Source organism: Oryctolagus cuniculus, chromosome 9 (genome assembly GCF_051225735.1).
Source record: "Oryctolagus cuniculus isolate XC-2025 breed Fujian yellow rabbit chromosome 9, ASM5122573v1, whole genome shotgun sequence".
NCBI classification, from domain to species: Eukaryota; Metazoa; Chordata; class Mammalia; order Lagomorpha; family Leporidae; genus Oryctolagus; species Oryctolagus cuniculus.
Window position 1 is genome coordinate 70,919,037 of NC_142875.1, and position 16,503 is coordinate 70,935,539.

The following is a 16,503-nucleotide window of genomic DNA, read 5'->3' on the forward strand; positions in this document are numbered from 1 at the left end:
ACATTAACAACTTACCTGTAAATAAAATAATGACCATAATTGTAACAATATCTACCAACTACTCAATATATGCCTGGCAGTGTTCTAAGCTTTTTATCATATTAATATAGTAATAATCATATAGCTTATTCCTCTCATTTTACAAACAAGAAAACCAAGGCACAAAGAGGTTAACTAACTTCCCTAATTTAGTACAGTGTACAGCCAAGATTCAAGTCCTTACAAGGTACGAGAAACTTTACTGTAGATACACTTTGTACACCACAAATTATGTACTAATTTGAAACAATATTTAAAATATGGAACCATGCTTACTTGAATAAAGTGATTTTAAATTTCTCCTAAATTAAGCATATACATAAAACAATACACAAAAAGGCTGACCATCTTTATACACAAACCACTTAGAAGATTATATATAAATGTTGATATCTAATGTCATATAATTTAAGTATTTTTCCAAAATGTTAATAAACAAATATTTAAGCATATGACCAGTACTATTCCCCTAAGCTATATCATAAATAAGCTGGTTAGAAAAGTATATGCAAAACTAGTTATCATCTTAAAATGAAGTAAAATTACCAACAAAGATGTTTTCTTAAAATTAGAGAAATCAGATGTCACCCTCTATAAAAAGCCCTCCAATGGCTTCTCAACATATTTGGAAAATAAAACATATTATGGCCTAAAACTGTATTCAATATCTGGCCCCTGCCTGTCTCTCTAAACCTATATGCAACTCTGCTCCTCCCTACATAATCACCCACAACAGCATTCCTGTTGCTCCCAAGTGTACACAGCATGTTCCTTCCCTTTATTTCTTCTGCCTAGATCTTCCTGCAATTAACTCCATTATTCAGGTCTCTACTCAAATGTCACTTCCTCTAAAGAAAACATACCTAGAATTCTGCCTTGAGTTACTCTCTAATCTCTAACCCTGTTTACTTCTTTATATAGCTGGAACCACTCAATAAAATTATGCTATTTATTAATTTTACATGGTTATTATCTAGCACCCAGTTCAAGGACATAACTTATATCTATTGTTTCTGATGTACTCTCAGCATCTAGAACAGTCATTTGGCAAACAGTGGGCACTCATTAATTACCTGATAACACAAGAAAAATGTTTACAATAACTGTAATTGTGGAATCTTTTAAAAGCACATAGAAAAATACAACAAAATATTACTTTTATAATACAGGCAAGTTTCACTTTTTCCTTAATTAATATGAATAATTCTTTGACGGTTAAATAAGTGCGCGTGCACACATACACACACACACACACACACACCATTCAGCACAGGAATTGTTAGTAAGTAACTATATTTGGACAGTACAATACCAGGAGACATTTGCTATTTTGTTCTTTCTACTTTTCTGGTGTTTTATCCTCAAACTTTCCTGAGTGAACATTCTTTCTTTTACATTAAAAAAGAAAGAAAACACATTATTCAGATATATGAAAATGTGAGTGGCATCTGAGCAAGGTTCCCATTATTGCTAGCAAGAGCACGAAAAGGGGCAAATGGATGATTATATTAGGAGGGATTCAAACTAGATTTAGGGAAAGCTTCCTCATTTTTTGACTAAGATTTTTGGAGCATTGAAAAATATTACCAAGGATGACTTCAGAATCTTCTCCTTTGGAGATGTTCCTTTCAAAGAATAAACAAAATATCTTTAGTACACCACTGCCCAAAGGCAAAGATACCAACTACTACATGATGTCTCAAGGTTCTTTTCAGATCCTCTCTGATTATACCACTCACTTCATTTCACACTAAATATTCCTGATTCCACAAAACAAAAGTCATAGCACACATATATATATAGTCCCACATCTTCATCATAATCCTAAGTTGAGACTTAGTGATTCATAGTAAGAGATTTCCAATGAAAGAATGTTTAAATAACAGCCTCAAAGCCCTTCATGATCTGTTAAGTAAAAAAACACTTAGTTAAAAAACAAAATCAAGATTTTAACAAGTAGATCAATTCAAAGCTGAAAACAAAAATTTCTTAATATATAAATGTACATCCTCCCACAGAAACAATTAAGACTACCAGTAAAAAATATGATTATCCATATACATAGGAAACTGTTAGCAAATGTTTCAACTTAGATAACAGGTTGTCCCTAAGAATATATGCCTACCTCTCTTGGGCGGGGAGGGTAAATCATATTGTGTGGAAATATTAAAACAATTCACAGAGTTATTTGGTGGGAGCATTTAATAATGTGAATAATAATTTCCTAACTTTTCCCACTTCATATACCTCTCTAAAGCTAATCCCTTTCTGTCTGTGAACATTTGCGGATTTCTAAAATTCATGGAATTTTAGAAGCAATGTATCTAAAATATTAATCAGCATTTATAGTTTCTCTTAACTTACGTAGCTTGGCTATGATGGAATCTCAATAAAGCATCAGCTTTGGCTGGAGCCCCTGTCAGAGGCCCCATCACATATGAAACAGCAGTAATGCCAGATTTCAACATTTTAATATCAGACTACTTAGGTGAGAACTAAAATGTTCCATGAAAGCAAAAACACCATGCTTGCTGTATTCACTATTAAAGCCCTAAAGCACACACAGTACTCAGGACAGATTGAGTATTCCTTATCCAAACTGCCTGGGACCAGAAACATTTCATATTTTAAAGTTATTTGGATTTTGGAATATCTGCAGAGACTACCAGTTGAGCTTCTGTAGTCCAAAAACTTGAAACCCAATATGCTCTAAAATCTAAAACACTTTGAGCAAAACATTCAAAACATTCTATATTTTGAAGCATTTCAGATTTCAGCTTTCTGCATTAAGGATGCACAATCTGCACATAGTAGGCACTCAATATAAACTTAATGAAATTAATCTACTTGGTAGTTAATCTCACACTGTAGAAATTCTGTGTTCATTACAAGTTCTATGTCAAGATTTCCATTAGTGTTCACCAAGCACAGTGGCCACCTGATTCCTCTAAGCCATCTACCTCCTTGTCTCTGGGAAGAACTGCCCTTATCTAGGCATAAACATCAAATGAATGATGAAATGATGCTCAAAGCATTTTCCACAGAAAATGATGCTACAGCATTTATAAATCATTGGCAATCTTTGTAGACAGAAAAGTTAACAACTTCAAATACCAGCAATTTCACATCTATAAGGATATTTAAAAATTACCATTCACTATCAGATCCATTATTAAACACACCCTATTAAAACAAAACCATTAAGCCATCATTAATTAGTTTTGAAATCATACACTAATTCTAAATAATTTGTTAAGCAAAAACAAATATGAAGTTTTTGAAATGTAGATTTTAAAACACTCAGGTAAACTCCGCTTTTTAAGTTGAATTACCGCCAGCATAAAACTTACCGCCTGTCACTTCACACATTGGTGTGATGGCAGAATCATCCAAAGGCACGCCTGTCAACTGTTCTGATTCTACTGACATGGTGCCAGGCAAGCGCAACACTAATGCAAAGAGTCTCTGATCCCAGCGGAAAGGTTCCTTGGTCAATTCACTTCCAGGCAAAGGAGAATTAAGAGGTAAATGGAGCTGAAAGTAGAGGGGAAAAATCTGTAAGATTTCCATACACCATATTCTTCAGAAGGCCACTTACATTAAAACTGCACTGAGCTTCCTATTACTCCAAAAACAAGCTACAAATAAATCCTCATTCAAGTACAGTTAAAATAGCACATGATATCATTACCTTGATTTAAATTTTACTCTGAAGAATTGCATTGAAAATTAAATCTGTAATACTGTAATGCCTTTCAGATTTTGGCTCAACTAACTGCCAGGTACTGGAATGATTCCAAATAAATCATTTTATTTAGTCATCAAAACAATTCTGTGACAGATACCTTTTATTCCTCTCTGGGCCCAAGTCAATATTCGTTCTATTACACAAAGCAGCCCCAAACATCTTTACAGTACCTTATCAATTTAAAATGTTTCATTTTATACAAGATATACATTCTCAAAGTATTTGCATAAGAGTAAATTCTGCCACTAATTACACATTGAGTGTAATAAAGTAGTGATTCTTATCGTACCTGAATAAATAAATGTAGAAGAGATTGGAGTGTGTGTTTAATTAATGCTTTTCCCCACTGCCATCAGATTTGTTAAATAAGAATCTCTTTTAAGATTCTTAAGAATCTTTGAAAGTTTTACAGTGATTCTAATGAGCACCTCTGCATCAAGAAAATTCAGCATACCAATAGATTGCACACATCAATCTTAGTTTCACCGGAAAAGGGACAACCAGACAGCAATTGTAAAGGTATTCTTACCAAAGAAGAAAAAGACTAGGAAGACAGAAGAAATAGAGACTGGTCAGGAGGCAAGGGGAAGAGACAGGAAGGAGAAAAGGAAGAGAGGGGGAAGGAAAGGGAAATGGAAGGGGAAAAAGAAAGGCTTATTCTAAATCAAAACAAACCTTTTGTTCTAACTACCAGTTTGCCAGGAATACAAGATCAAGTTAAACATCACTACATGGAAGCAAGCAGTCAAATCCAAAATGAGACATTCTATAGAATGAATGACCAACATCATGGAAAAATCCAGGGTGGGGAAGAGTTGGAAATGTCACAGAACAAGAGAAAAAATACAAACAAAAGAAAGCTTTCTGGAAACAATCAGGAAAGATTTAAATATGCTATTAGAATTATTAATAGTATTTGATAATGGTATTGTGCTTAGGGACACAAAAGTTCTTATCACTGTAAGACTTTTAAAAATAATGTCCAGGGCCAGGCATTTGGCAGAAGATGCCGCTTGGGATGCCTGCATCCCAACAGAACGCCTGGGTTCAAGTCCTGACTCAGCTTGCAGCTAATATACACCCTGGGAGGCACCAGGAGACATTGTTAGTACTTGGCTTGACCACCCGTCATGGAGACCCAGACTGAGTTCCCAACTCTTGGCTTTGGCGTAGCCCAGGTCCTGGCTGTTGTGAGTCTTTGAGAAATGAACCAGCAGATGGAAGCACGCTCTTGCGCATTCTGTCTCTCTCTCTTTTTCTCTTTCTCTACCCAACTCCCTTCCTGCCAGCTTTTCAAATAAATTTAAAAAGCAAATAAACAAAGCCCAAGATCAGAACACTCACAGACTTATTTCCACAAATATTAGAAGTTTGGTTTTTTTTTAATAGAACACAGTTACAAATTATCAAAATTAACTGCCAAAGTTTACAGTAATTTCTTCATAAAGCAATACTTAATTACATTTCCTTACAGCCCTTCTAAATCTCAGAGACTTCTGAAATTGATAAATTGGAGACTGAAGTCATTCTACACTTATTGAAGATTCGATTCTCTTCATTGACTTACATCAAATCCTTAAAAACATCTCTGATTCTATTCTAGGAAGAGTTCCTAGTGAAGCTGTGCTATGCTTGCTGGCACCTCTCCCCAAAAGACTCATGCCAAGAGAATATGCTGTGAGACTTTACCACGATCAGCCAAGATTTTGTGACCATGGACAGGAGTCATGAGCTTTTCCTCTGGCACCGGTCCTACTGCAGCAGAAGGCAGAGGCAAGAGGAAGGAATGCTGAAGAAGTTGGGGCCAGGACGTTCTCTGAGGAAGGTTCCCAAACCTTCAAGGCTCTGGGACACTTGCAAACAACTCAAGGAACAGCTCAGGAACTCCAGACCCTCGCTATTACCACACCCTGCCAGAAGACAGGGGAGAAAGCACTGTTTATATATAATCTTCTTGCACCACAGACCAACCAACCACCTTAGTATTTAGGAAATACAACTACCAAATGTTTAGCCATTTTTTTCTCTAAAATAGCAGAAACAACAAAGCACCTGTGTCACTGGTTAGAGAGGATTTTAATTGTTAATGCAACTGCTTGGCATAGTAATGGGTACATGAAACTGCTTTGAGAATTCAGGGACAACAAACACTGCAAAGAGACTGTAACACACACACACAAACACAAACTAATCATGTGATGATGAGCATCTGCAGAGCAGAAAATAAACAACAAAACAGTTTGCTTTTACAATCTAAATCTAGAATGCATTGAGTCAAAGTATTTTTACAAGCATTTTACAACACAGCTATTTCAATTTTATAAAACCTTGTGAATTCTTATTTTTCTATTCTTATTTTTCTCCCCCCATATAACCATCAACCTCTCACCACCAAAGGGTAGGAGAGAATTCCATGTAGTGGAAACATATTATTAAAATAGGAAGAAGTAATGCCAAGCAAACAGGAATAAAAGAGAAAACATTTGTAAGTAGACTGAACTACCCAAACCTGAACTTTACAGCTGAGATTCTAGTAATATCATAACATCACAAAGAGGAAGATTATTCGGTAGTACTTTTCAACGCAAATTGCACATAAATCAAGAAGAGAAATATAAAATTAACCATTAGGAAAATGCAATTAAAATGAACAGAATTACGGTAAGTGAAAATTTAGCAAAGGAACACCCAAGACGAAATCAACATGGCCTTTTAACAAGTGGAAGGATGCTGAAATACACTGGTTACTGCATAATACAAACCAAAGTATCAGTGAGATATAATTTCACACCCATAAGGTTACCAAAAATTTTATAAGTTTGAGAATACCAGTAACAAGAATATAAAAACAATGTGAACTATCAACTTGAAAGTCTAATAAGGCAATCAAAAAATAACTGTGGTAGGTTCTCATATTACCGCTGACAAATAAACTAGATCATAAAACAATCATGTTGGGGCAATTCAATATATATACATAAAAAAACCCACAAATTATAAAGGTACAGCTTGATGAAATTTCAAAAACTGAACATATTTGGGCAGTTAGCATACACATCAGGAAAGATTATTAATTTATGCCTCTTCCAGGAACTACCACTCCCCAACTGATTATTTTTGCCTGACTTTGAACTTTACATAAGTGGAATTATACAGTATGGTCTCTCTGGCTTATAGCCTCTTTCATCACTATAAAGGGTGACATTCATCCACACTGCACATGAAACATGTAGAGCATTCATTCATATTGCCATACTACGTATGGGTCTCTGAATATACCATAATTTATTATCCATTTTTCTGGAGGGTCAGCACTTGGGTTATCCGTACTATGAAGAGTGTAACAACAAAATACCAGTACACGTCTTATGGAAAACACATGTACACTTTTCTGTTCAGAATATACCTAGGAGGTGAACTGAGGGGTCATGGGGCATGAAAATATGTACTTTCATTTGACACTACCAATTTTCCAAAGTGGTTGTGCCAATTTATACTCCCACCAGCGGTATGTGGAAGAACAAGGTGTTCTAACACATAGTATCAACTATCTTTTTCATATTAGCCATATTGGTATGAGTAGAGTGGTATCTCAGTGAGGTTTTAATTTCCCTGACGTCTGTGGAAACTGAATACCTTTTCATACATTTATTCACCATTTCAATGTGTTCTTAAAGGTATGTTCTTTAATGTATTTCTTAAAGTCTTCTGCCTTCTTTTTTTAACTGGGTTGCCCATCGTTTTCTTATTGACTTGAAGGACTGTTAATATAATCCCAATATCAGTCCTTAGTTGGACATAGGTACTAACACTACGTTCTCCCAGTCTGTGTGTGACGTCTTTCATTATTTAAGAGCTATCTTTTGATAAAAAGAATTTACCTTAATTTTGTTTTCACAGTTTGAGGACACAAAGATCTTGACAACTTTCTCCTATGTTTTCCTCTAAAAGCTTTATCATTTTATCACTTAAAATTAAAACTGAAATAAATTTCTTACATTAGGTGACTATGCATGTGTGAGTCTATTTTTGGGTCAATATTAGATAAAAATAAAGGGTAGCATGTGACATGATATGCACAGAATCTATGCACTGTTAAGAATAAACATTACTGGAGTGGCTATTTGACGCCGTGACTAGAACACTGCTCAGGATACCCACATCCCATGTTGGAGTGCCTGGGTTCAATTCCTGGCTCTACTTCCTATTTCAGCTTCCTGCTAATGTGCTCCCTGGGAAACAATGAATGCGACACACTTCATCTTCAGTTTCTGTTTTGCTTACTCAGTTTTAAAAAGCCAAAACAGGGACTGGCGCCGTGGCTCACTTGGTTAATCCTCTGCCTCCGGCACCGGAACCCCATATGGGAGCTTGTTCTAGTCCTGGCTGCTCCTCTTCCAGTCCAGCTCTTTGCTGTGGCCCGGGAGGGCAGTGGAGGATGGCCCAAGTGCTTGGGCCCTGCACCCCCATGGGAGACCAGGAAGAAGCACCTGGCTCCCTCCTGGCTTCAGATTGACCCAGCGCTGGCCGTTGCAGCCATTTAAGGAGTGAACCAATGGAAGGAAGACCTTTATCTTTCTTTCTCTCTCTCTCTCGCTCTCGCTCTCGCTCTCGCTCTCTCGCTCTGTCTATAACTCTACCTATCAAATAAAAAAAAAAAAAGAGCCAAAACAAAAATGGAAAAAACTAGACATATATGGCAGAAATTCTTCTTGTCCAGAATACTAGAACACGTTAATGTGGAGACAACTGTCAACACTCAGGAAATTACTCATTCAAGTAATTATCTACACCTCTTTTTTAACACGCCATTATTCTTTGCAAAATCAGAACCAAGAAAGTATCACATGCCTCAACTCAATAAGAGGTAGATTGGACAAAATTACTAACCCAAAATTCAGACATTTGTAAGGACCCTTTCAAAGAGTTCTACTTGACCAGCTATTAAAGTGCTCTGCAGAAGGGTTGAATACTTCCTGGAAATTATGCATAATATTCACTCATCATTTTTTATGCATCAACCAAACCTGAGGCATGTTGAGATTCTGGGGATTTAAAGACAAATAATAAAATACTGTCCCTATGGTATTAAAAGAGTTCTGAGAAGAGGGATCATTTTCTGAAAGGAACTTGTTTAAAGATAAGTCAGCAGGCTGGCGCCGCGGCTCACTAGGCTAATCCTCTGCCTTGTGGCGCCAGCACACCGGGTTCTAGTCCTGGTCGGGGCGCCGGATTCTGTCCTGGTTGCCCCTCTTCCAGGCCAGCTCTCTGCTGTGTCCAGGAAGTGCAGTGGAGGATGGCCCAAGTCCTTGGGCCCTGCACCCCATGGGAGACCAGGAGAAGCACCTGGCTCCTGCTATCAGATCAGCGCTGTGCGCCGGCCGCAGCACGCCGGCCGTGGCGGCCATTGGAGGGTGAACCAATGGCAAAGGAAGACCTTCCTCTCTGTCTCTCTCTCTCTCTCACTGTCCACTCTGCCTTCAAAAAAAAAAAAAAATTAAATGTCTAAAGTAGTGAAGCTAAAAATACTGTTATATAGTAACAGTAATATTGTTATAGTAGCTGCTACTAGATCCTGATATTATTCTAAACCATTCATATTTGAGTATAGTAATTCTACCATCCAAAAAATGAACAAGTCAGATAGGCACTATTATATTCCCTATTTACAAATAATAAAAACTGAAGTACAGACAGCTTCTGCAATTTGCGAGAAGGTATACAAGTACTAAGTGGCAAGGAGAACTCAAACCTAGGTAGTTTGGCCCCTTCTTTGTTCTTAAATACTTCACTATACTGCCTAATTAACATTGAAGCTATAACCTGCAGTTTTAAAATCAAATGTTGGGGCCGGCATTGTGGCAGAGCAGGTTAAGCCGCTGCCTGGAACGCCAGCATCCCACATATGCCCCTGGCTGTTTCACTTCTGATCCAGCTCCCTGCTAATGCAACTGGGAAAACAGCAACCATGTAGAAGACCTGGATGAGTGTCTGGCTTCAGCCTGGCCCAGAGCTGACTGTTATGGCCATCTGGGGAGTGAACCAGCAGATGAAGGACCCCCCCGCCTCTCTCTCTCCCTCCCCCTTTCCTCCTTTCTCTTTAATATTAATAAATAAATCTTTAAAAAATAAAAATAAAATGCTGAGATATCTGTATTAAAAAGAAACTGATTTTGAGGTCAGCATTCTGGTGCAAATTAGGCTGCCGCCACCCCCAATACTGGCATCTCATATTGGTGCTGATTCAAGTCCCAGTTGCTCCACATCCCTGCAAATGGCCTGGGAAAGCAGAAGATGACCCAGATCCTTGGGCCCCTGCACCCACATGGGAGATCCAGATGGAATTCCAGGCTTCTGATTTAGGCCAGCCACAATCCCGGCTGTTAAGGCCGTTTGGGGAATGAACCAGCAAACAGAAAATCTCTGTCTCTCCTTCTGTCTGTAATTCTGCATTTCAAATAAATAAATACATACATACATATATATATATTTAAGCTGTACCTATGAAATTTATATTTATTAAATAGAAGCCTTCTTAAAAAAAATGATCACCTTTAGAAAAAAATGTTAATCAAATTTCTCCATCAGTGATTTTAAGCCATTAATTAATACATCTTATAAATATCTTTTTTATACTGTACACTTATATGCTTTTCCCATAAACTTTTATCCAATGGAAAGGAGTAGCAATATAATTTTCTCACTCTTGCTTTTCTGTTTCAATTCTCAATAAATGGGTAATAACAATTAAAAACAAACAATAATAATGATATCAAGCATATGTTGAATATTTACAATGTTCCAAGCATTATCTACTAGCTTTAGATATAATATTTATAACAAGCAAGTGGGGTATATACTATTACTATCCATATCTTAGAGATGAGTTGTAACATAAAATTGTATAGTAAGACACATCTGCTTGGAGAATATACTCAAGTTAGCCCTGCCATACAATCAAATTTAGAACACTTAAAAAGGACTGTAAATTTTAAGAATCAGATAAATAATGCATGATTCAATAATATAATTTTTCCATAACCGTGGTATTTCTGGCCTTTATAAGGGTCTTTAAAGATTATACTTACCAAAGCTTCAGTATAATGGTCTAACAAGCCAAGAAAATTATTGTTTATTCCTACCAAGTTTTTTTTTTAACTTGGATACAATATTTTCTATATTTTTTAAATGACTAGTGTTATCACCAATCTAAACATCTTAATTATCTAGAAAAGGAAATGTAATTTAAATTTAGAAACACTCCTAATTTTCCTCCTTTCCTTCAGAGACTTTTCTACCTTTTCACTTTTGAGTCATTTCTGAACTTACAAAAAAAAAAACCTTAATTCTAGCAATAGTATGAAAAATGAATGGTAAATTAGGCAGGTAATGATCTATATCAGGCATGGCCATTCTTTGTACATTTAAAAAATGAAGCTTCACCTTTATTTGATTGTTTACATTTAATTATGGTTCTGATCCTCATTATTTGTGATTTGGCTAAAATTGGACTAACACTCAACTGAATTCTAATTACTTATCCAGAATGCACATGCCATAAACATGACACTATTTCAGGATTTAATAAGGATAACGGAAGCCAGATAAACAGCATTCAAATAAAATTTAAGCTAGCTCACTTAAAAAAAAGTTATTAGTTATTATAAATTTCAGATAATGTTTGTTTTTATTATTAATATTATTTATTTAGTATTAATATTCTTTTTTTTTGACAGGCAGAGTTAGACAGTGAGAGAGAGAGACAGAGACAGAGAGAAAGGTCTTCCTTTCTGTTGGTTCACCCCCAAAATGGCCGCTACGGCCAGCCTGCTGCGCTGATCCAAAGCCAGGAGCCAGGTGCTTCCTCCTGGTCTCCCATGTGGGTGGAGGGCCCAGGCACTTGGGCCATCCTCCACTGCCTTCCTGGGACACAGCAGAGAGCTGGACTGGAAGAGGAACAACCAGGACTAGAACCTAGCGCCCCAACCAGGACTAGAACCCAGGGTAACAGCACCACAGGCGGAGGATTAGCCAAGTGAGCCGTGACATGGGGCTTAGTATTAATATTCTCAATACTCACTATTATTTATTTAGTAGATTATTCTATATATAGTTATTATTAGTAGTAGTATTATTTAGTATTATAAATTAGTTTTTAAACTGCAGAATATAAAAAAATAGAAGCAAGTAGTTAAAAAAGGTAGAATTCGTTTTTTTTATTTTTTATTTATTTATTATTTTTTTTGACAGGCAGAGTGGACAGTGAGAGAGAGAGAGACAGAGAGAAAGGTCTTCCTTTTGCCATTGGTTCACCCTCCAATGGCCTCCGCGGCCGGCGCGCTGCGGCCAGCGCACCACGCTGATCCGATGGCAGGAGCCAGGTACTTCTCCTGGTCTCCCATGGGGTGCAGGGCCCAAGCACCTGGGCCATCCTCCACTGCACTCCCTGGCCACAGCAGAGAGCTGGCCTGGAAGAAGGGCAACCAGGACAGAATCCAGCGCCCTGACCGGGACTAGAACCCGTTGTGCCGGCGCCGCAAGGCACAGGATTAGCCTAGTGAGCCGCGGCGCCGGCCTAGAATTCATTTTTAAGACATCTTTAACTCAGGAATATAAACAGATTTTCCTAGAATACAACCTAACATGACTCCTGGAACAGATCACGCCAGTGCCCACCATGAGTCAAGGTTGATCTGTACCAACAAATAAAGAGGTTTCTCTTTGAATCTGGATGTTCCCCCAACTGGTTCTATTACTGAAGTAATTAAAATTATTTTAAGTCCTTTCTTAAAGTACCTCCCACTTCAGTTTTAATGAGCCATTTCCTGAGCTGCCTAATCCTATCAGTTTAGAAGGGGACAAGAAAAATGTGTTTCTTTTCTCTGCCTCTCCATATTGTCAAATGTGTAACTGAGGTCCCACTCCCACAGTCTAGGGAAAGTACAAGAGAAGTACAGTGAGAGCTGTAATCAGTGCACAAGCACCTCTCAGTGTGCTACAAACAAAAATTGTGCTACTTAGGTTCAGCACTGTGGCACAGCAGATAAAACCGCCACCTACAGTGCCGGCATCCCATACTGGCACAGCATCAAGACCTGGCCGCCCCACTTCCAACCCAGCTCTCTGCTGTGGCCTGGGAAAGCAGTAGAAGATGACCCAAATCCTTGGGCCCCTGCACCTGTGTGGGAGACCCAACAGAAGCTCCTGGCTACCGGCTTCAGATGGGCACAAGTGGATGTGGATGCAAGGCTTCTCTCTCTCTCTCTCTGCTTCTGTCTCTCTGTAACTACGCCTTCCAAATAAAAATAAATAAATCTTAAAAAAAAAATTGTGCTCCCTCCAACCTAACATACACACACACGTACATGTTTACTAACAGTTTCCATGGAAATGTGTGTGATGGATCACAGAACTAGATAGTTTTAATTCTAAGAGCTGCTAGTGTGTTCCTTGTGTGTGTAACTAGCTCATTATCGTGACCCTTGTATGTATATATACACCCTTGTATGTATATATACTCCTATATATATACACACTCATATATATAAATATTTATGAGTAAATATATATAAATATAATATAAATATCATAAATATATGAGTGTATACACACACACACACACACACACCTAGAGGACACAAAGATATGAGCTGCAAAATCTGCCTCATACCTGAAGGACAGGGTGGGGAAACAAAGATTTCATGTCCTGGTATGACAGCAACTACTCCATGCAGCTCAGGATATAACAGTCATAATGAAAATTTACAGACATACTTCTGCTGAGGTTCACATGGAACATAAGCTCATAAATGCTTGCTTTATTTATTCATAGTAAGAGATATAAAAGGATTTGACTACACACTATTTCCTATAATTTTTCATCTCAAACACTTAACTGTAACTTTTCTTCATAGATTATCACACTGGTTAGTACCAGTAAACTTGGAACAGTATCAAAGAGGGTCATTATAAATACCCATATTTTAACTATTACCAATGAGACCTATTTTTTAAAACTAATGGGACTGCCAATCAAGTTATGTCTCAGAAGTTATTAAATGAAAGACAACTCATTAAACATGGGTATTTACTACCTTCAAGACATGTAAGTAAATAACTATAACATATACATCAGCAAAACTATACATAGGTACATGAAAAGGAAAAAATTATCTGGGGGGTAAACCAGGAAACACTTCCCAGAGGAAGTAGATCTGAACAAGTTTGAAGAATTAATATTTACTGAGAATCCAGAACTATCTGCAGAGGGAACAATGCAGAGTGAACAACGTGACCAAAAACCCAGGAGGCAAGAAATAATAATGAAGGGGCAGGTGTTCAACATAGGACCTGCTTGGGACACCCTCTTTCTGTATCACAGTAACTGATTTCAAGTCCCAGCTCCACTCTCAACATCAGCTTCCTATTAATGTGCACCCTGAGAGGCAGCAGGCAACAATTCTCTTATGTGGGTCCTTGTCAACCATGTAGATGACCAAGAAGGTGTTCTGGGCTCCTGCTTTGACCTGGTCTGGCCCTGACTATTGCATGCATTTTGGAATGAACCAGTGGACGGAAGATCTCTATCTGTTTCTGCCTCTCAGTGTCTAATTGCCTTTCAAATAATTAATAAATATTTTTAAAGGAAGTTATAATGGAAAACAAATACTGAGATTAAACACAACTTCAAGGGGCCGGCACTGTGGCGCAGTGGGTTAAAGCCCCAGCTGCTCTACTTCCTATCCAGCTCTCTGCTGTGGCCTGGGAAAACAGTAGAAGACGGCCCAAGCCCTTGGGCCCCTGCACCCACGTGGGAGACCTGGAAGAAGCTCCTGGCTCCTGGCTTCAGATCAGCTCAGCTCTGGCCATTGCAGCCATCTGGGGAGTTAACCAGCGGATGGAAGACATCTCTCTCTCCCTCTCTAATTCCGTCTTTCAAATAAATAAATCTTTTTTTTTTTTTTTTGACAGGCAGAGTTAGACAGTGAGAGAGAGACAGAGCCAAAAGTCTTCCTTCCATTGGTTCACTCCCCTAATGGCCGCCACAGCTGGCACTGCGCGGATTCGAAGCCAGGAGCCAGGTGCTTCCTCCTGGTCTCCCATGCAGGTGCAGGGCCCAAGCACTTGGGCCATCCTCCACTGCCCTCCCAGGCCACAGCAGAGAGCTGGACTGGAAGAGCAACCGGAACTAGAACCTGAGGTGCCAGCACCTCAGGCGGAGGATCAGCCAAGTGAGCCACGGCGCCAGCCTCAAATAAATAAATCTTAAAAAAAACTTCAGGAACAGTTGGACAGTAAACAACTTTAAAAGAAGAGAGAAATAAAATATTTTCTCTTAAGAAAGTCTTTGAGATTTTAAAATGGGTAGAATTTTAATATCAGGAGACAGAAATAGTAGTTAGGGGAAGGAAGAATGTGAGGAGAGAAACAGTAAACATTCAGGAAATTAATCATCTAGGTCAAATTTAGGGACCATAAGAGAATGGCTAGGAATTTTTCTTCATCTCCTAGTCATTTCCCAGTCCTCTCACCTCACTAAAAGATCTCTGAGAGTAAATCATTTGTGGCCTCTTTTGGGTGTCAGTGGTAGGTGACACGCTGTGGTCAAAATATTCTAGGCCTAAATCTCCCAAGGCCTTGCAGCTTCATTTTCACCTACATGAAAGCTGGCCACCACATAAATAAGTTTAAACCAGACTACTGAGTGATGGACAAACAGAAGCCACAGGGAGGAAAAGCAAGGTGCCTAGCCAACAGTCAGCACCAAAGGCACCAAACATATATAAGAATATGTTGCATGTTCCATCCCACTAAACCCCCTACTGAATGCAACCATACCACAGAATTTTAATAACAAATTATTGTTGTTTTAAATCACTCAGTTTCAGTATGACTTGTTACACAGCGATGGGAATCATTAAGCCTAGTGGAGACTTTCCGTTTTGGCTTCCACACAACATTCCAAATGCTTCCCACTCTTTTCAAAGCCATCTTCCTTTCGTTTCACAGATGTTTTCACAGCTTTCCTCCTTTTCTCTGGCCGGTGGCGCGTCTTCTATCCTCATCTCCAACCCACACTCAGTCTCCAAATGCCAGCAATCATGTGCCACAGATCCTTAAGGCTCACTCTTATGCTTTGGTCAATTTATACTCTCAATCCTCAACCTCTCTACTCACAGCTTCAATTACTCATTTTTACATAGATAATATTCAAAAATTATCTGTTCAGCTTATTATTTCACTTCTGAGCACCAAGTATTCTTCTATCTGCTTGACATTCCCTTTTGAATGGCTCATAGGTACCTAAAACCAAACATGTTCAAAATCAAACTGATAATTTTCCCCCACCAAAAATGGTCCTCTTCCAACAACATTTAATTAGTTCAGTAAATGGCATCATAATCTATATAGTTTTGTAAAAAGCTATTTCCCTGCTCCTTATACCCTCAAATGTAGGACATATCAGTGAATTTTATTGCTTTTACTTCCTAAATACATGGGGCCAGTGCTGTGGTATAGTGGGTAGAGCCACTGCCTGCAGCGCCAGCATCCCACATGGGCACCAATTCAAATCCTGGCTGCCCCACTTCTGATCCAGCTCTCTGCTAAGGCACTTGGGAAGGCAGTGGAAGACAGCCCAAGTACTTGGGCCACTATACCCATATGGGAGACTGGAAGCAGCTCCCAGCTCCTGGTTTTAGATCAGCCCAGCTCCA

General features: G+C 38.4%; 1 protein-coding gene across 3 annotated transcripts in view; it reads right to left on the bottom strand.

Moving 5' to 3' along the window:
- INTS6 (integrator complex subunit 6) overlaps window positions 1-16,503 on the bottom strand; it is a 92,615-nt gene that overhangs the window by 30,118 nt on the left and 45,994 nt on the right. For all 3 annotated transcript variants that reach the window (XM_051832218.3, XM_051832220.3, XM_051832223.3), the window contains one exon: window positions 3,390-3,573. In XM_051832218.3, coding sequence (XP_051688178.3) covers window positions 3,390-3,573 — 184 coding nt within the window. The remainder of the gene's footprint in view (window positions 1-3,389; window positions 3,574-16,503) is intronic.